Source organism: Nothobranchius furzeri, chromosome 10 (genome assembly GCF_043380555.1).
Source record: "Nothobranchius furzeri strain GRZ-AD chromosome 10, NfurGRZ-RIMD1, whole genome shotgun sequence".
Taxonomy (NCBI): domain Eukaryota; kingdom Metazoa; phylum Chordata; class Actinopteri; order Cyprinodontiformes; family Nothobranchiidae; genus Nothobranchius; species Nothobranchius furzeri.
The window spans coordinates 60470039-60494432 of record NC_091750.1 but is presented as its reverse complement, the minus strand read 5'-3'; the positions used below and the strand labels follow the sequence as shown (position 1 = coordinate 60494432).

General features: G+C 40.0%; 1 protein-coding gene across 1 annotated transcript; it reads right to left on the bottom strand.

Moving 5' to 3' along the window:
• Window positions 1-4667: 4667 nt before the first annotated feature.
• LOC107387070 (von Willebrand factor A domain-containing protein 7) lies at window positions 4668-23989 on the bottom strand. The gene is made up of 16 exons (XM_015961836.3): window positions 23972-23989; window positions 22069-22280; window positions 21412-21684; window positions 21208-21301; window positions 20583-20708; window positions 20150-20336; window positions 19896-20071; window positions 18218-18330; window positions 18016-18132; window positions 8831-9037; window positions 7775-7907; window positions 7178-7327; window positions 6576-6668; window positions 6218-6495; window positions 5852-6145; window positions 4668-5746 (listed from the first exon to the last, which is right to left on the bottom strand). Exons 2-16 carry the CDS (start codon window positions 22267-22269, stop codon window positions 5312-5314), a joined length of 2877 nt encoding a protein of 958 aa, XP_015817322.3. The 5' UTR covers window positions 22270-22280; window positions 23972-23989; the 3' UTR covers window positions 4668-5311.
• Window positions 23990-24394: the final 405 nt, after the last annotated feature.

Here is a 24394-nt window from a genome sequence, read left to right as displayed (position 1 = left end):
ACATGAAATACACATTTACATGATTAAATATGTATAATAAGTATGTGTGTTGAAATGAGTTTTTACAGTTATTGCACATTAAACAAAGGAATGCAGAATATCAGCAGGGGGACAGATTGAGACAGAATGTCATGCATCTGTGACAGTGTGTGTCCTGTCACTGTGACCCGATTGATCATGCGCCCTGGCTACTTGGACAAGGGAGATCTCCGTCTGAGTGACTGGTTTAGTGCTTGTGACTTTCACCTGGGAGTCTGGGGATCAAATCCTGATTGGATCATTTTTTTTATATCCGCCACAGATCTCTCTGAAGAACTCAGCATTGACGGCTTCAGCAACACTGTGCCACTCTGTGGGTTTTCTTTTATTTGTTTTTGCAAAAGCACTTCCTTTCATTTCCCCACCTCACCCACAAGTACCTGAATTTCTGCTTGTGAAATAACACTTCCTTGATCTGTGGTCGCGATCGAAATGCTGCAACAAGCTGACTTATGTATATGCATGAGATCCACAAGGCACTTTGCATTGACCATTTATGGCAGTAAGTGGGTGTGGTGAGGGCGAGATGTGACTAAAAAGCAGCTGAGAACCTTTCTAGATAGTTTCTGATTTATGAAGCGGAGATTGTGTGCAGCTGTGCGTACTCCATGTTTGATAGATCACAAACCTACTTGGCGTAAGTACTTTTTTTTGCTGAGTACGGTTTTAGTAAGGATTCTACGCAATGTTTGATAAATGAGACCCCTGATCTTTCGTGACTTGGATAGCTCTACCTCCTCAAGCTTGAGCCAGGTCTCTGTAGAGCTGAGTGTCTGTTCTCACCATCTGACGGCTTTGCTGCTGATTGTTGGAAACTTGTCTTCGTCAACGGAAGCCTAGCACGTTAGTTATCATTAAGTTCACCTGAAACAACAAAAGGTGAATGAGAGTCTGAGCCAGATTGCTTGCTGAGAGTCAAGATTCATGAAACAGATTTACAGACATCTTAAATGCTGAGAAGTGACATACAAAAAGCTGGTGAGAAAATCTGCTTGGGATATGTGATACTAGGGTTCTGACTTATAGGAATATTTAGTCCTATAGTTTTCTACTATTTACTCATAAGTATTATCGGTTCTGTGTTATCATTTTGGTATTACATTATTATTTACTGTTTGCTTATAAATATTTATAAGTTCACTCTTATGTAGAAGAGTTAAACCATGCAGTTTTGAATCTAGTCAGAATTAGAATGAAAACAGAGAACAGTGTACCACTCAGGAATGTGGGGGAGGATACATAGATAAGGAGAAAAAGGAGCAGAGTGTGTTTCTGGGCCTCTCATGTCCAAAACCATTTTATATTGACAGAATAGGGCGTGGTTAGGGAAATATAATCAGAGAGCTGGAGTGGTCTCTTCAGACTCTCAGGGACATACGGGCTGTTCGCTTCTGCTTTCAGGTCTCCAGGTATACCTATGGGGAGTATTATTATTTAAGTACTACTCAGAAAGGATGCAGCAAACATTTGGCTGAAAATGACCCAAAAGTACGTTTTGGTTTTCAGCCAAAAGACCTAAATCACCAAAACAACGTGGCAGAAATAGGCCATCAGGTGAACCCCGTTTTTGTTTCATCTCGCTCTGACCTCTTGTGGCTATTTGCTCTGTTTCATAAAAACGAAAAGTAAAGTTCCTCTCTTTTTAACCCTCCCACTGTCTTCATGGGTGACCCCGCCAGGAAAGTTGACCACTGAGCAAGATTGATGGTTTATCCTTTGAGGTCCACATGGCAGGGGTGAGGTGGTGCTCACTCCTCACTCCTCACTCACTTTAGTCAAAATAATTAGACCAAAATAATATTAAAATTTACTGTCAAAAGTCACATTGCAATTTGAACGTGGAGGCAATTGTTTTCCAATCTTATTAAATTTGATTTGTACAGATAAGCAAGTGTTAAACTTGTAGAACCTGTTGGTTAAATTGCTTTTTATCTTGCCTTTGAGCAGAACATTCTTGTTATTTTTCAAACCAACATAAGCAACAATTCTTCACTGTTTTCGTCCCCCATTATGAAAACTTCTAGATTTCTCAAAATAATTAAATCTATTTTAAATACTAAATCTAATAGTAAGAATCCCATTTACTCTGAAAAAATGACTCATAAACATGAAAACTGGATCAAATCAATAAAAAGTAGATACCTAATGTCTTGATGCTGCCATGATGTTTCTTTAATGTCAACCTTTATATATATAAACCTTGGTTCAGCAGGGAGGAGTCTCTAATCCTTTGGTTAGTAAAATCTCCAAGAATGCATGACTGTTTATACGTGTAAGATAGCATAAAACTTTATGATAACAGTTCACTCACACAATAGCTAGGTCAGGAGTGGCCAATCCTGGTCCTCAAGGGCTGCCATCCAGCAGGTTTTAATTGTTTACCTGCTCCAACACACCTGATTCTTGGATGAATCACCTGTTCAGCAGCTCATCAGGCTCCACAGCAGCCTGTTAATCACCAGCAGATTCAAACCAGGTGTGCCTCACTCAGTCGGTCACCATTGTGTCTTTGGGCAGGTCACTTAGCCCACCTTGGCTACTAGTGGTGATCAGGGGAACTGGCGGTGACTGTTCACACCAGCCTCAACTCTGTCAGTGTACCCCAAGACAGCTGTGGCTACAGTGTAGCTCATCACCATCAGTGTGTGAACGTGTGTGTGCATGGGGGAATGACTGTTTGTGTTATTAGGTGTTTTGGGGGTTGTAGAACCCTAAAAGATGCTGTATCAAATAATGGCCATTTACCTTTTTTTACATTGTAGTACAGAATGGTTTTGTTTTCAGAAAAATCCAGATATATTTGTCAATAGTTTTCATTGGATTGCATTGCAATTTCTAAAGTAGTCATCACTGTCACAGACCAAAGAACATAAACAAACATGAAAACAAGACACAGATGTCATGGTCTGCATCTGCGTCTTCCCTTATGTGTCTCCTCATGTTCTCCATCCCTCTCTAGGTTCCCCTTTTGTGTCTCAAAGCGCCCTCATGTGTCCTTTGTCTGTGTCTCATTTATGTGTCTCTTTGTGTTCTTCATGTGTCTTCTGTTTGTAGCCCTTTAGATCATTCCTCCCAGGTCCTGTGTTCATTCAGTCATCCCCAGCCCCTCCAGGTGTTCCTTCCTTCCAGGAGTTGACTTCTTCCTTTGCAAAAACTCTCAGGAGACAAAATGGTTTAAGAATATTTATTAAATAGAAAGATAAAGATGGTGTTGCTAGTTGGGACAGGTAAAATAAAGTGCTTTGAGGAAGAAAGATAAGTATTAAGTAAGTAGTTGTGATAATATACTGTAGATAATGGAAGGAACTCAGGAAATATCCTCCTATCTGATGATCCAGATAATTTTGCAGGTTTGGAGCACACCTGCTGGTTGATGCCTGCCACTGAGAAGCCACAAGGTGAGCACCTCCATGGCGCACTCCAGTTGAGAACTTGTAAGGTGAGAAGTTAAAGCCTTAAAATGTGGGGTTCAGTGATTGTGTTGTTAGAAACATCACATGAGACAGCACTCTGCAGCCCTCTGCTGACCAGAAACATCACTTAATTAACAATTATGTGTAGCAATTAGGTGTCTATGGGGTGCTCTTTACCTGCTTAATGGCTGTTAGCTATTTTCTGTGCCATTAACTAATAAAAGACTAGCAGTTACCTTTTTAGTTTGCTGTCAACAAAAAACACAAGACGAAAAAATAAATAAAAGAAGTTTACATTTTTGTTGTCATTATGGTGAAGCCTGGAAGTAAAAGTAAGATAGTAATTCTTTAGAGGCGAAGCAAAGAGCTAAAACCAGAGTGAACATCGGCGTGGCCTAAACTCATTTAAAGAAGCTGAAGAAGGCGATGAAATCACGGGCTGATGGTGACCTGGCTTTGTTGCTACTGGACTTGTAAGTAACAATATTTTTTGTTCAACAGTATGGATCTTTTTAATTCATGGCTTGTTTAGTAAGGCTTGCCTCATGCTAGTGTTAGCTCGTTATTAGTGCTAGCTATAGCAGGCTGCCGCAGGGTTGTTTATGACAGTTGCAATTCCTCTTTCAACCAACTGTTTAGTGTTACTTTGCAAGCTGTTGCGGGCAATGCCCACCCATTCTGCGTTGGCTGCTTTTAGGTGAAGAGCTCAGATAGGGAGCCTGAAGCCGAGTGTACTCTTTACAATGTTTTGACAATTTTGAGCCGGTTTTCTGCTCGCATGGGAATCTTTGAGGTCGGGGCAAGTTTTGCTTTGTGTAGTATACAAGGGGTGACGAGAGGCAATTAACACCTCAGGAACAGCTCCCGATCAGCAATCATGTAGTCGTATGAATTTCAAACATGTTTGATATTTAACCTGTCCTTCGTGAGGGTTTCGCACAGCTGAAGCAGCGCTGCAACCCAAAAGTACCAGAACTGCCCACACAAAGCATGTCACGAGCCATTTTCATGTCAACATACATTGTTTTCTTTTACTTTTACACATTTCTTTGCAAACAGTGACAAGAATTGTCAAGTAAGTGTGTTTGCCGTGTTTATGTAAAATAAAATTGATCCCAAAACATTGTTTTTTTTTGTTTGTTTTTGTCGTCCTTCTCCAACCCACATAAACCTCTGCATGTTCTCTACGGCAAGCTCAAAGTACAACATACAACAAAAACAACAAAGCATTTTATTGGAATCAAAGTGTATCCATAAAATTCATGGACATCATATGGGACATATATGGCACATGTAACATGGGATTAGAAAATAACCACCTTGACTTGCATTCATTTCTCTTTTCCAGGGGCCGAAGGTCAGGAGATAGATGTGGGTGACTTAGACACCCTATATCCAGGAAGAGCTCAGAGCAGAGCCACTGCTGCTCCTCCAGCAACAAGTAAGAGGGGATTCCATGCTAATTTCCCTGATTGTGATGTCACAAACTGCGACTTTTTCAAAGGCCTCGAATTAGACTTACAATTCTTAAAATCCAAACACTCACAGAAAATGGTTGGATGGTGTTATTCAAATTTTGAGGCATATAGAGGCTGCAGAGACTGAAATGACAGCCAAAAAATGCAAAAAATTTGGTTTGCATAATAAATTATTTTTAACCTCCACAAACACCTAAGCACAGAAAAATATATGTTATAGTTATAAACGTAACCCAGTTTCCATTCCATTTTCCCTAGATACCTTTTATTGTAGTGATTAATATTGATTAAAAGTTAAGTTTACAACTATTAAAGCCGGAGATAAAATTTCATCATAGCTAAATAAAGATTTCAGCAGGTCTTTCTACCTTAAACCTCAGATTAGCAAATAAACACAAAGAAAGAGAATCCCAAGCAAAATAGGACAGACTGCACAGATCTTGTGGACGAAGACACTGTAGGTGTTGTCACGGTCGATGAAGCCTCTGTGACAGCTTGTGCGACCGTAGGTGTGATGATCTTACGAACAGAGTAGCTACACACCTCCACGTTGCCCACCTGATCCACAGCCACCAGCTGCACATCAGGTGAGCAGCAGGAAGCCACGTACGACACCACAGTTTTGTTCTCACTACCAATCACACTGCTGCTGTTGAAGGTGCCGTTGCCTTGTCTGACATTGACACTCGCCACACCCGTCCCATTAACTCCATCGCTGACCTGGACAGAGAGCTCCCAAACTGACAGTCTGCAGTTGTCAGAGCAGTTGGCCTGCAGGCTGAGCAGCTGACATGATGGCTGAGTGAAATCAGTCACCTGTGAGGGTAAAAGTATGACAACTAGAATGAATAGTTATTTAGCCCCAATAATGTTGGTGTAGATGTTTCATTTTTATTTTATTTTATTTGTTTCAAATGTTACCGGTTGAAGGAAGATGAAACGGAGCACAGCATAGTTGGTGTCTGCACCTCCTGGTGCTGTAGCCTCAATGGTCAGAGTGACACTGGTACCAGATGGGGTGTCAGGAGGTGCTGTGATGTTTACTGTACCATTAGCACTACCTCCAGCATCCAAGGACAAACTGGGTGGGAAACTTATATCAAAACCTTGATCATTGGTAGCTTGGATGGTGAAACTTCCTCCTACACCACTTGTGGTCACAGAGAAGGGAACTGACTGTGGTGTTCCTGGCTTCAAGAAAGTGTCGGATTTACCCTAGCAAGGAAGAAAATAAAAATTAAAAGAATCCCAGATAAGATTGAAAAATAGATGGTAGCATTTGCTTACAGCGATGACAGTTAGATCAGAAGCTCTCAGGCTGGTGGAGGACTGCCTTTGGAAGATCTCTGAGGCTGCTCTGGAGTTGCTGTTGATGCTCTGACCCTTCAGGAGAACCACAAACTCAAACGATGGGATTTTATCAAACCGAAAAAGGAACTGTCCTCCACCTTGAGCAGCCATGGTGCTCTTAACTTGACCTGAACCCGAAGATTCAACCAGAGTGACCTCTGTCGCAGTAGCAATGTCACTCCCAATTAGTGTGACAATCAAACTGGCATTACCACCTTTAAAGAGAGGAATCTGCTCACTTATGTGTGCACTGATTAGATTATTTTTGACAATCATAAAACTGTGTTTCCTTTACCAGCTGTTGGACGATTGTCTATTGGATCAAACCCTTCAACTGGGCCGCTTGACTCCTTCACAAAGTTAAACAGAAAGTTGACTGGACTCCCACCTATAATAATAAAGTTTTAGATGAAAGAAAGTGAAACAAATTATAAAAACACTTTAAAGCTGAGAGAGGCATGTTTTTTTATTTATTCTCTTGCTCTTGAAAAAACTTTAGATTTTCCATGATGTCCAGCGATTGTTAGCAGATTATTGTAAAAGTTATTGCTTTGTTCAATTATTTAGTAGCAGTACTACAGATCAAAACTTTCTAATATAGTCTAATATATTATGAGTGCATAACTGCAGGGTACATGTACTCTGAACCTACCTTCTCTATACCCAAGCAAGAACCCTTTACATACCACTATACTTACTTTAATGTACCAATTAGTTAATTTTTTTGAAACCCTAGATTAACTGATGTGGATAAATGTGCATATTTAATACAACAAATATGTCCTGTATCTAACTCCTGGGTGGAACAAGGTTGCTATAAACAGACATTCAAAATAAAACCAACTCTAATAATTTTTTTTTTTTTTTGGTTTAACTGTGCAGTTGTGGAGCTCTCACCTACAACCTTCAGATTATATGGATTTGTTGTCATCATTCCTATTTTCCACACTCCCATTTCAGTTTTAAGACGTAGAGTCTGGAAGTTTCCGACAGACTGGGATGAAATGACTGATGATCCTGTTGTGTTGAAGACATTTTGAATCACACCTAAAACAAATGAAATAATATATACTATTATTTCATTCAAGTTAAAATCCAATTAGTCATCATCACACACTGGTGAAATTTATCTCCACATTTGACCCATCCCCATGAGGAGCGGTGAGCTGCAGCTGCGGCCACGCTCGGGAACCATTTGGTGGTTTAACGCCCCAGTTCAACCCCTGCTGAGTGCCAAGCGGGGTGGCACTGGTATGACCCGACCAGGATATGAACCTGGATCTCCCAGTCCCAGGAATCACACTCATACCACTAGGCCACTGAGATGGTAAAACTCAATGATGAAACATTTAAATATATCTGATTATTTGAAGAAGTACAGTACCACTGTTAATCTTAATGACAACAAGAGCTGTTAAATTTTTTGAAAGATAATCATCAAATTCAGCCAATCAAACAACATGGTAACTTTCACAGTTGCTGAGACCCAATCACCTGAAGGGTTGATGAGTGTGAAATCAACAGACGTTCCGGTGATGTAAATTGTCAGGTTTGTTATTGACTTGTCAACTGAAAAAGTGAAATTTTCCACCTTTCCAGGATTCCTGGATGCTTGCAAAAGGATGACCTGCAAAACAAACATCAATTTTTCTGGAGCGTTTTTTGCCATATAACTTGAAATACTCTTCACACCGATCATAACCAATTAATTAAATGTTTTGTCAGAAATATTTACAATTTTATCGCCTCTAAAACATACAATCTTCGAAAAATTTCATCCAATCAATGTGAATGTTCTGTTCTTAATCATGGACTCAGGATCTATCCATCAAGGTGCATCAATCTCTCCCCACTCGGCACATACCCTTCCATGTGCATGAATCAAGCTTTGGGGCAAAATTCCAGGTCACGTAAATATAATGCGTTTTGTCTCATGAGTGGGACATTAGAATGTTAAACAGGAAAAGAAGTCAGAGTCCTTTTCTTGTTGGGAAGTGTTTAGATGGCGGACACGTTGTCTGTAGAAGCAGTAAGTCCTCCATCGGCTGGTCAAGCTGTGTGTCAGAGGTCTGAGAAGGTTCGCGTGTAGTTCTGAAAATTTTGATCTGTTGTTTGTGGGGTTCTCCCTGATTGACGAGAACCACCTTTTATGTCTAACTGTTTTCATCTGGTTTGCTTTTATCTTTATCCTAAAATAATCTTAGATAAGAGCAACACAACACCACTGACCTGCAACATAGATGTTTTATCTCTACAAATGTCACAATCCTGGAGGAGCTTCTGCCATGTGGTGAAGCTACGAATGCTAATGTTTAGCTTAAACTAGAGTCTTCTGCTGTTTCTTGGATGCCAAACCAACAACAGCCTTCCCCGTCGTGAGTCAAGATCGGTGAGTCCATGAATGTTAATTTATAATGTGACGTAGACCTGTCAGGATTTTCAAATCCTACATTTTCACCATCTGTTTTCTAACAGAAGCGAATGCAGGAGATAGGTGTGGTTGACTGAAAAAACATTTAAAAAATGTTTTCCAGAGAAATGTGTCCATACCAGAGAGGAGAGGGTGGATTCTCTAATGATGCTGGTGGCTTCCAGAAGCTGATACTTTGTGACTTGGATAGCTTGACCTCCTGAAGCTTGAGCCAGGTCTCTGTAGAGCTGAGTGTCTGATCTCACCATCTGACGGCTTTGCTGCTGATTGTTGGAAACTTGTCTTCGACGACGGAAGCCTAACACGTTAGTTATCATAAAGTTCACCTGAAACAACAAAAGGTAAATGAGACCTGCTGAGAGCCAAGGATTTAGAGTTCTAGGTGTTGGTGGCTTCCAGATAACTCTTCAGAGACAAATCATTAAGAGTCAGATCAGTGTTGAGGGGACACCCTCTTTTGTCGTGTTATTGCAAAATGTACAACCACTGACTAATATGTTGAGAGGAGACACAAAAAAGCTAGTGAGAAAAGCTACATGAGGAAACAATGGTCAACAAATTTCTGACATGTTTTGTAATTATTCAATCCATTCAGCCTTTTGATTATTCTGATTCACAATAACTTTCTGCAGGTTTGAATCTTGGCCAAAGCCTTTTTGGGTAGAGTTAGCATGCCCCCATGCATGCATCGGTTTTCTCTATAGGTACTCTAGATTTCTCCCACTGACCAAATGGTTGTGTATCCCTGCGATGCACTAGAGACTTGTCCAAGGTGTCACTCAATGACAGCGGGGAGATAGAAAGCAATTCCCTGCAATACTGAGGATGAAGCAATTAAGAGTTAAAGAGTGAAACAAATGCAGCAGACTATCTAGATCTTATTTTCTTCTTGGCACACACACTCACGCACACACCCAACCATACCTGCTTTTACTTTCATTTCATTGAAAGGGCGTGTGAAAAGAATGCATTTGCTCTAAAGTTATTTGACAGCTCTTCATTCATGTGTATGATTTATATGATTAAAATAATCAGCAAAGAACAATGACTAAAACAGTTTTGCTTTCTGAAGCATTAAAAACAACCCTCCATGAGAACTACTCAGATGTCCAGACCAGCATATTCCTTTGGAGAAGGAGGAGCAGAGGCTCTCCTCTTAGTTTTTTCACCTCTACCTCGCTTTAATTTAATAGTTTTGTTGGTTTTGGATAAGAAATGCTAATTTAACATTACAAAACTTTGTTTTCAAAACATTCATGGTGACATTTATGTCATGACAGTTTTTTAGACAAAAAAGTGGTTACAAACATTTAGATTAATGTGTTTGTGTTTAAATTTGTTCATACTTTTGTGAATGTAGTTTCGGTGCATACCTGTGGTCTGACAATAGGAAAAGAAAAATGCTCACAGGAGACAAACTGGTCTATTTTATGAGTGACCATCATACACACAAAACAATGCTTTCTGAAGCATTAAAGCTTTAAAAAAATCCACCCATTATCCATCATGATGAGGAGAGGCTCCCTTCTGAGTTTGGGATGATGGGTTCCTCGTGTTATCTCAAAGACTCAGACCTTATGGAAGAAATTAAATTCAGCCACTTTAATCACGGATCTTGTTATTTTAGTCATGATTCAAATCTCCTGATCAAAGAGGAGGACTGGAATGTAGACAGACTAGTCATTAAAGACCTTTCCCTTTTAGTTCATTTCTGTCTTCATCACAACAAACATATTTAATTATTACAATTGTTGGTCCACCTCTTATTCCGTCCTACATCATTGGTGAATAAGACACTTGAACCAAAGACTCATTCCCAACTAAAAAAAAAGCATTCTACCTTTTGAAACATCTTTCCCTCACTCGTGAGCAAGACCCCGAGATACTTACACACCTCCACTTGGGGCAGGACCTCATCCCTGACTCGGAAAAGGCATTCTACCCGTTTCCAACTCAAGACCATGGTCTTGGATTTAGCAAAGCTGATTCTCATTCCAGCTGTTTCCCACTTGGCTGTGAACCACTCCAGTGAGAGCCGGAGATCACGTTCTGATGAAGCCAACAGGACCACATCATCTGCAAAAAGCAGAGACTCAATCCTTTAACCACTGAAAACGGATCCCATCAACACCTTGGCTACACCTAGAAATTCTGTCCATAAAGGTTATGAACAGAATCGACAACAAAAGGCAGCCTTGCCGGAGTCCACCTCTCACGGGAAACGAGCCCAACTCAATACTGGCAATGCGGACCAAGCTCTGACACTGGTCATATAGGGAACTAACAGCCCATTTCAGAGGGCCTAGTACCCCATTTTCCCAAAGTAGCCCCAAAAGGGATCCCCAATGTCCACGCGATATTGCAGAGCCATGTCAGCCAACACAACCCTACAACATTCAGAGCCTTAACTCTGGGCGGTTTTCATCCACCCCCAGAACCTTGCCACCAAGCAGCTTTTTGACCACCTCAGTGACCTCAACACCAGAAATTAGAGAGCCCAACCCAAAGTCTCTGGACTCTGCTTCCTCACTGGAAGACGTGCCAGTGGGATTGAGGAGGTCTTCGAAGTATTCAGCCCACCAATCCACAACGTCCCAAATAGAAGGTAGCAGCACGCCATCCCCACTACAAACAGTGTTGATAGCGCACTGTTTTTCCCTGCTGAGATGCTGGATGGTGGACCAGAATATCCTCAAAGCCACACGGAAGACTTTGTCCGTGATCTCACCAAACTCCTCCCACACCCGGGTTTTTGCCTCTGCGACCACCTGAGCCGCATTTTGCTTGGCCTGGCAGTACCCATAAGCTGCCTCTGGAGTCCCACAGGCCAAAAAGACTTGATAGGACCTCACACACCAACTCATGCTCTTTCCCCACCAGAGAGGTGACATTCCATGTACTGAGAGCCAGCTTCTGTAGCCGAGGATCAGACCGCCAAGGTCCCTGCCTTCGGCTACCACCCATCACAAAATTGCATCCGACCCCTTTGGCCCCTCTCACAAGTGGTGAGCCCATAGGCTCTTCTTCAGGCTATGCCCGGCCGGGCTCCATGGTCTGTGGGCTGCTCTTTGTCTGATCCCTTACCTAGGGCCTGTTTACCATGGGTGACCCTACCAGAGGCATAAAGCCTCAGACAACTTAGCTCCTAGGATCATTGGGACACTCAAACCCCTCCACCACTGTAAGGTCTCAGCCCAGGAAGGGGCAGGCGGATTGGTGCTGCATTTGCAGTTATGCGGGCATTGTCGTGGTGAAGAGAGAGTTGAGCCGGAAGGCAAAGTTCTTGATTTACTGGCTGGTCTACATTCCAGCCCTCACCAATGATCACGAGCTTTGGATAGTGACCAAAAGAATGAGATCATGGATACAAGCCAAAATGAGTTTTCTCCACAGGGTGGTTGGGCTCTCTCCCTTACAGATAGGGTGAGAAGCTCGGTCATTCAGGAGGGGTTTGAAGTAGATCTGCTGCTCCTCCACATTGAGAGGAGTCAGTTGATGTGGCTTGGGCATCTGGTTAGGATGCCTCCTGAACGCCTCTCTGGTGAGGTTTAGAAGTTTAGAAATTATATCTTAGGCCGTACGCATACGAGGGTTACCAATCTGCTGCTCTATGTTTATCCATTGGCATTCCTCAAGGGTCGATACTTGGCCCAACCTTATTCAAAATATGTATTAATAACATTGTTCATGCTGTTGACAGTTCTCACATACATTTATATGTGGACGACACCATTTTGTATGCATGCAGTTCTTCCTTGAACACACCCTTTTCCTGCTTGCAGCACATCTTTAATAGTCTTCAACCTGCCTTCTCCAACCTTTATCTTTATTTAAACACAAGTAAAATAAAGTTCTTGATCTTCAATGGTAACTTACCGCAATCAGCTTTCCACCCTAGTATTGTTTCCTGTTATGGGCTGCTCCTTCTGGTTGTTTTATTTATATATTATGTGTTCTCCTTTTGATTGTTTCTGCGTGAAGAGTTGTGTTTCTATTTCAGTGCAGGTCGGCTGTGGCTCCTCTTGAGTATCCCACCCCTCTGTGGAGCACTTGGAATGTCGCAGCTGACTGCAGTTTCCTAGATTGCAACCACTCTTAGTTAAGCAGCTGGGTCCAGTACTCAGTGTGGCGTTTTACTAAATAGTCTGTTTAGAGTCTGTGGATGTACTGCTGTGATTCCTCTGCAAGTGACCTTTTGAGTTTCCCACTGGTGTGGTGATTTTGTGTTATTAAATCTTTGGATCTAAACCTACTTCTCTCTGCCTCCTGCATCTGGATTTATTCTGGTGTTCCCCGCCGTGACAGTTTCCCTGGATGATACAGAACTACAGCTTGTCAATTTTTATAAGCATTTGAGTATCTGGCTTGACAGCACACTTTCAATTGACATTCACATTAATTCATTACTTTCTAAAGTCAAGTCATGAATTGGGTTTCTATACCACAACAGGTCATCCTTTACTCATTCTGCAAAGCAAACCTTGGTCAAAATGACAATCCTTCCCATCTTAGATTACACTGACATCATTTATAGGACTGCTTCCAAAAAATTTCTACATATACTCGATGTCATTTATCACTCAGCAACCTGTTTTGTCACTGGTACCCCTTTCACTACTTATCATTGTGATCTGTACTCACTCGTTAACTGGCCATCACTCCGTTCCTGCAGGTTATTACATTGGTATCAATTTATATACAAAACAATCATCGGTAGAACACCGTCATATCTTCACTCATTACTCATCACTTCCAACAACCGGCGCAATTTAAGTTCCAGTAACTTATTCTCTATGGTTATTCCCAAAGCTCATACCTCCTTTGGCCACTCCTCCTTCCAGTTTGCTGTTTCCAATGACTGGAATTAGCTGCAAAAATCCCTGAAGCTCACTCCATTATCTCAATAATTCATTGCAATCAACAGTTTCTGATCAATGTGCTTCTGAGTACTCAAAGATGGTTATAAGTCTGTTTAGATTTCTTGTACGTATTGTATATGAGAACAATCCTTTGTCTTTATGTCTAATTGTTTTATCTTATGTTTGTCTTGTATTTTTTATTTTACCTGTTTTTCTTTGATGTAAAGCTAACTATGTGTCTGTTGCTGCTGCTTCTTGGCCAGATCGTCATTGTAAATGAGAATGAGTTCTCAATCGACTCATCTGGATAAATAAAGGTTAAATAAAAATAACTAAAGGTTTTCCTGGCATGTCCAAATGGGAGGAAACCTAAAGGAAGACCCAGGACACGCTAGAAGAAATATGTCTCTCGGCTGGCCAGGGAATGACTTAGGATTCCCCTGGAGGAGCTGGACTCAAGAGAAGAGAGAGAGATTCCGAGGCCTTGATCGACCATTGAAGTACTGATTCCCAGTGTTATGGAGCTAGGATTGGGACAATATTCAATGTAACTTGTACCAAGTTTTGTAACTTGGAACATGTTTCATGACATGTAACTTTGGATTCGTAACTTGTAACTTTAGTTTTCTAACTTGTAATTCTCAATTTGTACATGTATTTCTTGTTTTGTAACCGGAAATTTTCATTTTGTACATGTATTTTTCATTTTGTAAAATCAAACTTTTATTTCGTACATTTACTACTCATTTTGTAACATCAAACATTCATTCAAAAACATGAAACTTTCGGTTTTTACCTAGCAGACTTCCAAAATAAAAAAAAAATCAATGTACAAGTTTGAAATCAAAACTCTCAAAACACACATTTCATTCTACAGGTACAAACCTCAAATCTACAGCGTTACAAATAATTTTGTCTCAATTCTAGCTTCGGTGGGAGGAACTTGGGTGGAACCAATGAGAGCACGAGTCTTAGCTACCAATCACATTTCTTGAATTCCTGTCCAATCATCGGGAGAGGAGGGCAGGGTTCTGTCAGAGCTGTAGAAAGAGAGAGTTACGACACTCTTTGAACTCGCCGACTCACGGTCACATGGTTCATGGAGCTCTCAGTTCCAAACATCCCAACGCCGTAAGTCAGTTTGAACAGCGTATGGTGGGACAAATCACAAAAATTTAATATAATTACATTTCCCCTTGCACTTTGTGGTAATTATTGAATTATGTCCTAACTCCTTCACAAAGTAGCCTATTTATATTTTTACAAGCATTTGTAGGAAGACAAACACCCGTGACTGTTCTACATTACAGGAATATGACAGTCCTAACACACTGTAGAACACATTTAGACCACATACATTACTTTAATATAGCATAGCAATAAATTTGATGTAGTAATGCAACACACTGCTCTAATATAAGCATTTAATAACTTTAAGTCATACAAGAAGCCCTAAACTCGAGTTATAATATCCATTTTAAAGTGGTTTATTGAAAGCTAGAATTCTGCTCTGGCTTACCTTGAAGAAAATATGTATCTGTTTATACTTTGAATGATGATCTGTTATGTTCAGTAGAATACATTTTACAATCATTACTTTATATTTTTATGTGAAGACAGTACATGCATTTATAACCCAGTTTATCTGGCTTCTATAGCAACTAATTAATAAAGCATTTTACCAACATTATGTTTAGTCATTACATATGCACAAATAAGCTGAATCAATAAATTAGAGCAATGTACTCAAGACCTAATGAAACTCTTTTGAATAACTTTATTTTGATTATTATTAAAATAAAATGTGTCCGTGGGTTAAAAATTTGAAATGACCAATTTTAGGGTTGGATAACATTTTGAAATGCAATTTTATACCTCTATGTTTTTGGTTCAGTTCAATATTTCTATATGTACAAAAATAGTATTTTAATAATCCCTTTATAGGTTGAATATCTTACATGGTTGGCTGTGCTGCATATAGCAATCGGTCTGAGGGAGGAATCAGAATTATGGCTTCCCCAAAGACGCAGAGAGAAGAAGAAAATGGTTGGCTCAAGTCAGCAGGAGCAACCTCACCATGACCAGAGATCACAATAACAAAAAGCTGTGTGCAGTGAGTTTAATGTGCACTCTCAAATGTTTTCTATCAAGGCACTACATGTTTTACTCTCAACTACACAAGGCTGCAATTAAACTGTTAAATGTGGCAGGAAATAAACTAATACACCACTCTACAGGCACATTTTGAGGAGGGACAGTTTACTAAGCTTAGGCAAGGCAAGGTGAGACTCAGGGCTGATGCTGTTCATCGCCGTGAACCAAGGAGGAGGAAGGACCCCGCAGTGAGAAGTACAGCAGAACCACTGCACGTTGATCCACTGACCAGTGACCACACATATTGTACTCAAGTAAACTGTGGTACGAATCTTTTGAAATATTAGACATTTGTATTTATTTTATTTAAAAATTATTCTTTATTCTAACAGTGCCATTATAAATTCAGAGAACAAGGAAAGCAGCAGCAGCAGTGAGGCAAATGAGATGAGGGAAAGTGATGGGGGACATGAGATGGTATCAGGAGAGAGGGACATCCCAGGAAGCCATGAGGAGCCGGCGTCAGGGCCAGGAGGAGAAAGGAACAGGCTATACAACCAGGGAACCCAGCTGGGTTCAACAGGCTACAGGTTTCTTCAGGACATGAGTATCCCTCTGCCTGATGTTAGAACCCTGCAAAGACAAATGCAGCCCATTAAACTGGAACCAGGTGTGTTAGGAGAGGTGTGTGACATGCTCAGTTTGAAGGTTAAAAATCTGACAGAGATGGAAAGAGAGTGTGTGCTTACTGTGGATGACATGGCAATCACTCCAAGCGAGCACCACTCCATCACAGACCCAACTGGGATTTGCCACCACCGTTGTTTCTGGTCAGCTCTCCGCTCAGCCACTATGAAAACATGAAGATGGACACACAACACAGTTTAACCTTTAATGGTTAAATAAGATTTTTGTTTTAGTAACACTTTGACATTTATTTATTGATAGTTGTGTTATTGTTAATTCTTATTTCTTGTCATTCCTTACTTAATAACAAAATTGCAAATGCTAATATTATAAAGCAAGTGGAAATGAGCAGTTTTATGGAAAAAGTTTAATTTTTTTAAGTTATTGTGTTCGACTACTGTTCTTAAATTATCTTAATTCTATTCTTATTACTTGAGTACACAAAACAGAACAACATATCTTCTTACGTTCGTAATCCTGTTTGTCTCATGCGTCAGCAGTTCGTTGCAGTCAGTGTTATTAACTGAAAATTATTAAATAATTACTTGTCCTCACAATCACATTTTCTTTATTATTGGTCTCTCCATTTGTGCTTCCATTTCTGAAGCATGTTCGTGTTGATACAGCAACCAGCAAAGTATTGTACAAAAAATCCCAAATAAAACTAATAATGTAAAAAGTTTATAACCTATTTCAAACTGTGGGGAACATTTTTAAAACGTAGAATCAAACAAGCTGAAAGAAACCCGTCTACAGCTCGTCCTCTGCTCACAGTCAACAAGCTGCACACAATTAGCTCATTAAAGGTTATCTAGCTAAAACTGGCAACATAAAATATCACCATTGGCTTATTTTGGTACGAAGCGGTTAGCTAACGCTTCACAATGCAACAAAATGAAGACATTTCATCAACTTACCGGACAAAATCCTTCCGAAACACCGAAAATGAACTACGGTCAATGCAGCAGCGGGGGCTGTTTGGAAGTATTCGAAGCTACATGAACCACGTGACTTCCGCATTCCATTCTTACCATAGAAGTCTATTGGAGTGTCGTAACGTAACTCTTTCTACAGCTCTGACAGAACCCTGCCCTCCTCTCCCAATGATTGGACAGGAATTCAAGAAACGTGATTGGTAGCTAAGACTCGTGCTCTCATTGGTTCCATCCTGGTTCCACCCAAGTTCCTCCCACCGAAGCTAGAATTGAGACAAAATTATTTGTAACGCTGTAGATTTGAGGTTTGTACCTGTAGAATGAAATGTGTGTTTTGAGAGTTTTGATTTCAAACTTGTACATTGATTTTTTTTATTTTGAAAGTCTGCTAGGTAAAAACCGAAAGTTTCATGTTTCTGAATGAATGTTTGATGTTACAAAATGAGCAGTAAATGTACAAAATAAAGGTTTGATTTTACAAAATAAAAAATACATGTACAAAATGAAAATTTCCTGTTACAAAACAAGAAATACAAGTACAAATTGAGAATTACAAGTTAGAAAACTAAAGTTACAAGTTACGAATCCAAAGTTACGTGTCATGAAACATGTTCCAAGTTACAAAACTTGGTACAAGTTACATTGAATATTGTCCCAATCCTAGCTCCATACAGTGTCACAAACTGACCTTATTAATTACAATAAATAATTTTACTTCAGACAACCCACCGTTGTCTTGGTCTTTTCAATAAGTGCAGTCACTGTATTTTTCAGGTATTCATCTTTAGCAGTGGCATCAGTGAAGAGGAAGATCTCAGAATTCGGAGGAGTGCCAGTTAAAGCCAGCTATGATTAGAAATAATTAATCTGTTATTAATCATTTTAGACATCAGTTTAAAGTCCAACATTATAAAGCAAAGACAGAACGCACCTGCAATCCGGAAAGACTCATTTCTGGAAAATCTCCTCCCCCTTCGGCTGACAGTGAGTTGATGTAAGTCTTGAACTCTTTTGGGTCAGTAGTTCTCATCAGTGGCCCAAAATCTGTCATTCATCGGAAACACAAGAAAAGATTAATCTTCTTTTGTTCTTACTTTGCGAGTGAATGTCTTCAGTTTCATAAAAGCTTCGCTGTTGTCATCACCCTCAGGGATGTGACAGTTTGAAAGAAAAGCTGGAATCATTAAGATCAGTCTGTCCAGTGTAACGTCCACAAATGGTCAGTTTTTCATGTATAGTTTGACCTCTTCAGTATCTGGTCGTACGGAGACAGGAGTCTACATTTGTTGCCTTTAATCTGCCGGATCCTGCCATTCCACCAGCTGGAGTCGGGGCCTCTATGCAGCTCTGAACACATGATAACGTATGGTCAACATCATGTTCCCTTCTCAAGGATCTTCTCTGCCAAGCCTGTCTGCTTATCTAGGCTGTCCTGCACAGAATAAATGACTGAACCGTTATAATAGTAAATAATCATATGGTTGAATGAACAATAATTGTTGATGGATAATAATAATGTCTTGATTAATCTGTGCTTAAATTAATAAGGTTGATTAGGCTGTGCTTAAATTGTTGTGGTAATGAATATTATTATGTTATGATCAGTCATTTTAGATTTAACAAGTGAACCATTATCTACACTCTGACACAAGGTTCATTAGAGATAAATTAAAGTTAAGTTAAACGTCATGACACATAGATATTTTCTTACCCACAAATCATAGCATCCTGTATCTGAAAGAAGGCGTGATGTTCTGAGGGTTTATTGTTAACACCCCTTTACATGGCACGTTCCGATTGGCCAAGTAAATCATAATATGAGAATATTAAAACAGAGTCACTTGCGGAGTGAATCTTCATTCCATCATTCATTCATTTCAGCATTCCAGCATTCTGTGTGATTTAGCATACTGTTAGTTGAGCTAACTCTGACTGACCATTGGAGGAAAACTCTCTAGCCACCGCATATCTTGACAAGCTTTCGACAAATTAAAAGCTGCCTACAGCTGAGACAGCAAAACGGTTCCTTCAGCTATTCAGAAACAGCTGCTCTAGATGCAAATTAGTTCCAACCTGTGTGCCTGGCGACATCTCTGGACTGGAGCGTCGGTGCCCAGAGGTCATCCGACCTCCCTGACCTCCGTATCCGCGAAGAGGGTCTCCAAAGAAAGGGTGAGGTAGACACAAGATTGCGTCTGATGCCGTTTTGATAAGAACCAACTTCATAGCTTAATGCAAACTAAAATTTTCACCCAGAACTCAGTTCTTCTAGATACAAGGTTCTGATGAACACACACTTCTCCCCTTCCATCCATTTAGATTCATCCATCATAGTCGTCCTATTTAATTTGGCTTGTTTTAATTTGTTTAGAAAATAAATGTCTTGCTTTAATAAACCTGACTCTGTCTGAATTGAGACGAAGTGTGTTTGATCCCTGGACAAAGCAAAGAGTCCTAGAATCTTCTGATTAAACATTCAAAGAGCAAGCAGGCTGGTATTCTATATTTATATAGAGTATCACAGCTTATTGGTCATAAGTAAAGGTAATATATTAAGCTGAAAAGCAACAATATTTACCCCCTGCACCAGTCTGCATCATGCTACCTACCTGGATCATTAAAGGGAACAAGAACATAAGATGATGGTTCATCTTCTGTTCCAACTTTGCTGTCGATTATAGAAGATGTGACATTTTTCACTGCATCAATGTCATTACTCATGCTTCCTGTCGTGTCGACCACAAAACAGAGAGCTTTACTGGATCCTCTGGAGATTCCCATCATCCTGAGGGAGGGAATGCGAAATCAAATATGGTCTCATTTATCATTTCACACATTGTATCTAATAATCTAATAGACTCACTCAAGGAATTTTTTGTCTCCAGCTGCACCTCGAACATCTTCCAGCAGCTCACTGGTTGCAGCGATGGCGAGATTAGCTGCTTTCTCGTGGAGATCCCCGTGGCTGGAGGAGAATTTGTCTTTGTTGATCCCACCTTTAGGTTCTCGGAAGCTGGTTGCATCAGGAAGATTTCCATGGCTGCATTTTCCTGATTGATAAAAACAAATCAGTTTGGCGCAATCTAGAGCTAATACCGGATATTCTAGTAGCCAGTTCAACAGCTGTCTGGAATAAAACAACTTAATTACACCAATTGGACACAAAATAAGAACCCGTTGCCTTTAAACTTCATTCAAACTTTAGCAACTAAAACAGATCAGATCAAACTGGTGATTATTGTACAAACCACCACCTAAAAGACAACAGATGAATGACAATAAATGGAAATGTTTACCTGAAGGTTTGGAGGGCAAAAGTGAAAAATATCCTGAAGTAAGAATGTTTTCCTTTAAGATGTCTTCCAAAATGTTGTTGCTGCAGTCGTCTCCATTGCAGCTGTGACAGGTTTTTCTGCTTTCATCTTCAGATTAAAGATTGCATTAAGCATTATTATTATAATAATTAAAATTATTATTATGGACTGTATTTGATATAGTGCCTTCTAGAGTCCTGGAATCCTCCCAAGGCGCTTTACAACACAATCAGTCATTCACACGTTCACACCCTGTTGGGGATGAGCTACGATGTAGCTACAGCTGCCCTGGGACGCACTGACAAAGGCGAGGTTGCCAAGCACAGGCGCCACCGGTCCCTCCGACCTCCACCAGCTGGTGAGCTTAAGTGTCTTGCCCAAGGACACAAAGGCAGCGACAAACTGAGTGGGGCTCAAACCAGCAACCTTCTGATTACGGGCCGAGCACTTAACTGCCACCGTCACCCCATTAATATCATTATTGTTTAAATTATTATTATTATTATAAATGAACAGGTTTATTGTTTCATTTCAGCTGCCAAAAGACAAACCTTCCTCAAAGTACAAGCAGGAAAAAAGCAAGAAGTACTTTTAAAAATCTACGTACTCGCGATGGTTCCGATGTCGGCATTTGCACGGATCAAATTGGAGTTTGGGGATGTGTTCCTCAATTCCACCCAGTTACTGTGACTGTAGAAATCCTTCATGTTCAAAAAGGAGAAAAGGGATCATGAAACATAGTGTCATTGCTTGACTGATTTCTCTGTTTGGTTTTGTGCACTTCATGACTCGTCTTTGGTTTGAGAATTACCTGTAAGGTGTGGAGCGCTCTGCCCAGGATGGATGCTGCTGAAACATAGTTCTGTTGGTCATTGGCAGCTTTTACAGCAGCTAAGCCATCAGTTATTAGCTTCTGTCCTTCTCTTAATTTCTCTTCATCACAGTGATAGTGCGGGTCGAATGGATACCTAAGGTCTGTGACATAGTTCATCTGCCGAATCTGGCTGATGGTTTCAACAAAGGTTTTGGAGGATTTTGGTGCTTCACAAGCAGCAACGACGGATTCAGCTGTTAAGGGCTGTGACTGCAAATATAGACATATTAATTAATCAATTTATTAATCAAACATAACATGCATATATGTGTGTGTGTGTTTTTATGTTTATGTTTATTCATTTAGCAGACGCTTTTTTATCCAAAGCGACTTACAATTTATAACCTATAGGGCATGTTGTGATCTGTGGGAGAAACCGGAGGACCCGGAGGAAACCCACGCATGCATGGGGAGAACACACAACTCCACGCAGAAAGGCAAAGCCGCAGCCGAGCCGAGTTTCGAACCTGCAACCTTCGTGCTGAGAGGCAACAGTGCTAACCACTGCGCCACCATGTAGCCCGTGCAGTGTGTGTGTGTGTGTGTGTGTGTGTGTTTGTTAAGAAAAAATTTGAGGTATTGAATGACACTCACTGGAAAAGTGAAGTCCTTGCCTTCGGTCAGAGCCAGAGCTCGACACACCTGTACTGTGACATTTAGGATTGCCTTCTCAGTAATCTCTTGGTGGTTGAGGGATCCGTCAAAAATTAAATTATTTATAAAACTGGGATATGTTCCAAAACTAGAAACTCCAGTCTGCAGGAGCAAGAAAGACAGCAAAGCCAGCCCAGACATCTCTGCAGAGCCTGTCACACAAAGAGATGACACACCTTTTACAACTCTTCCTTCACCCGAGGAAACACATACGCACTCAAGTAAACCATCTATTCTAGTGAGATTAAATTCATGTTTTACTCTTGAAAGTTGACACTTGCTTTGATCAAAACATTTGTGTTATTTTTCAATCCACCTTAAGGGACAGTTCTTCTACATTTTGAAAAAAAAATATTTTTTGATCATGTTTACTGACCTAGAAAACAAAACAAACTCAGTGGATGAGTTAGAGTTAGAATATTTTCCATTTTCCATTCCATTTATTTGATAGAGCACATTTAAAAACAGGATGTGAGCTGACCAAAGTGCTGCGCAGGGGTAATGACATTTAAGGTTAATAGAATAATATAAAAGAATAGAACAGCTAGAGCATAGCACAAAGAACCAAACAAGATAATTCAGTAAAATAGGTAAAAGAATAGAGTAAATAAACCTAGATAAAATAGCTAGGCAGTAAAAGCAATGGAATAAAAGTAAGTATTTAAACGAGACTTAAAAACCCCAATGGAGGGGGAGAGTCTGATATCCAACGGGAGATCATTCCAGAGTTTAGGAGCGCAGACAGAGAAAGCTCGTTCACCACGGGTTTTGCAGCGTAGACGGGGAATCTGTAGTAGGTGTAGGTCACCTGAACGGAGAGTCCTGCCCGGCACAGAAGGAGTGAGTAACTCGGATATGTAAGGTGGTGCTAAGCCATTCAAGGCCTTAAAAACAAACAATAAAATTTTAAAACGTATGCGATAGTGCACAGGAAGTCAGTGAAGTCTTGCTAAAATTGGAGTGATGAGCTGCCGAAGGCCAGTATTGGTCAGAAATCTTGCTGTCGCATTCTGTATCAGCTGAAAGCGAGATAATGCGGCTTTTGAAATACCAAACAGAATTGCATTGGAGAAGTCCAACCTTGAGGTGATGAAAGTGTGAATGGTTGCCCCGAGGTGAAGCTGATTCAGAATGCGTTTTAGTTTGGAAAGACGTCTCAGCTGATAAAAACATGATGGTCCATTTTTAGAGCCGCATCCATTTTAATTCCAAGATAAATAATTGTTTGACTAATTTTAAAAGGAAGAGCAGAAAAATCAGGAGCGGAGGAAGACGAGCCATTAGGAGTAAAAACAATAAACTCGGTCTTAAAATCATTCAGCAGCAGAAAATTTGCTGCCAGCCAGTCTTTAACCTCACTCAGGCAATCAAGGAGCGGCTGGATGGAATATCATAACATTGATTGTAGTGATGCAAATTCTATTTTTTTTTATCCTTTATTTGTCTGATTTGCTGTATATTTTAGAGGAAAAAACACCGAAAACCATGTTGAATTTTGGTCTTGTGACCTTTGTAGAACCACTTTGGGGGAGGGAAAATATGTTTTATTAAAATGCAACAGATGCAAACAAATATTGTCAAATCCTAACACTTTTTCATTTAATAACTCTTCCAATGTTTTATAATTTATCTGTTGTGGGACTTTTTTTTAGTAATACATATCAAAACAAACCCATGATGACATTAACATTATTGTTTTCATCACCTGTTCCAAGAACACTCATATTTCTCATTAAAATTAAGTCTACTTTAAATCTTATGTCGAATAATAATAATCAAAGTTGCTTTAAAAAAGGCTCATATGAAAACTTTCTCAAATGAATAACAAGTAGATTCAATTTACCTGAGATCTTGATGCTGCCCCGATGTTTCTTTAGTGTTGATCTGTAGTTCAGCAGGGAGGAGTCTTTACAGTAATCCTTTGTTTGATTAGTAAATATTCCAAGAATGTATGACTGATTATAAGGTTAGACAACACACAGAAATCTGTATGATAGCAAATGATTCACACGATAACTAGTTGCTTAGCTTGACTATGTAACGTCACCAAATGGACTGGATTGACTTCATAACAACTAGTTCCCAATCTGAGCAAAACTGTTTCTAAAGTGAAAAAAGTAACACAAAACTGGACGAGATATGTTTTACCTAAACCAACTTATTAATTATGTAAGCAGAATGCCAATAAAAATGTATCATTTGTGGTGGATGATAAGATACAGTCCTAATCAGATAATAATTGGTTCACTCTATCCATTGTTTTACA

Excerpts from the sequence above, each read along its gene's own strand:
- LOC107387070 (XM_015961836.3), bottom strand. The coding sequence starts at position 22,269 with ATGTCTGGGCTGGCTTTGCTGTCTTTCTTGCTCCTGCAGACTGGAGTT. Across the intron at positions 20,709-21,207 it reads CGACATCGGAACCATCGCGA|ATGAAAGCAGAAAAACCTGT; the intron begins GTACGTAGATTT and ends TTTAATCTGAAG. Across the intron at positions 18,133-18,217 it reads TGAGTCTTTCCGGATTGCAG|CTGGCTTTAACTGGCACTCC; the intron begins GTGCGTTCTGTC and ends TTCTAATCATAG.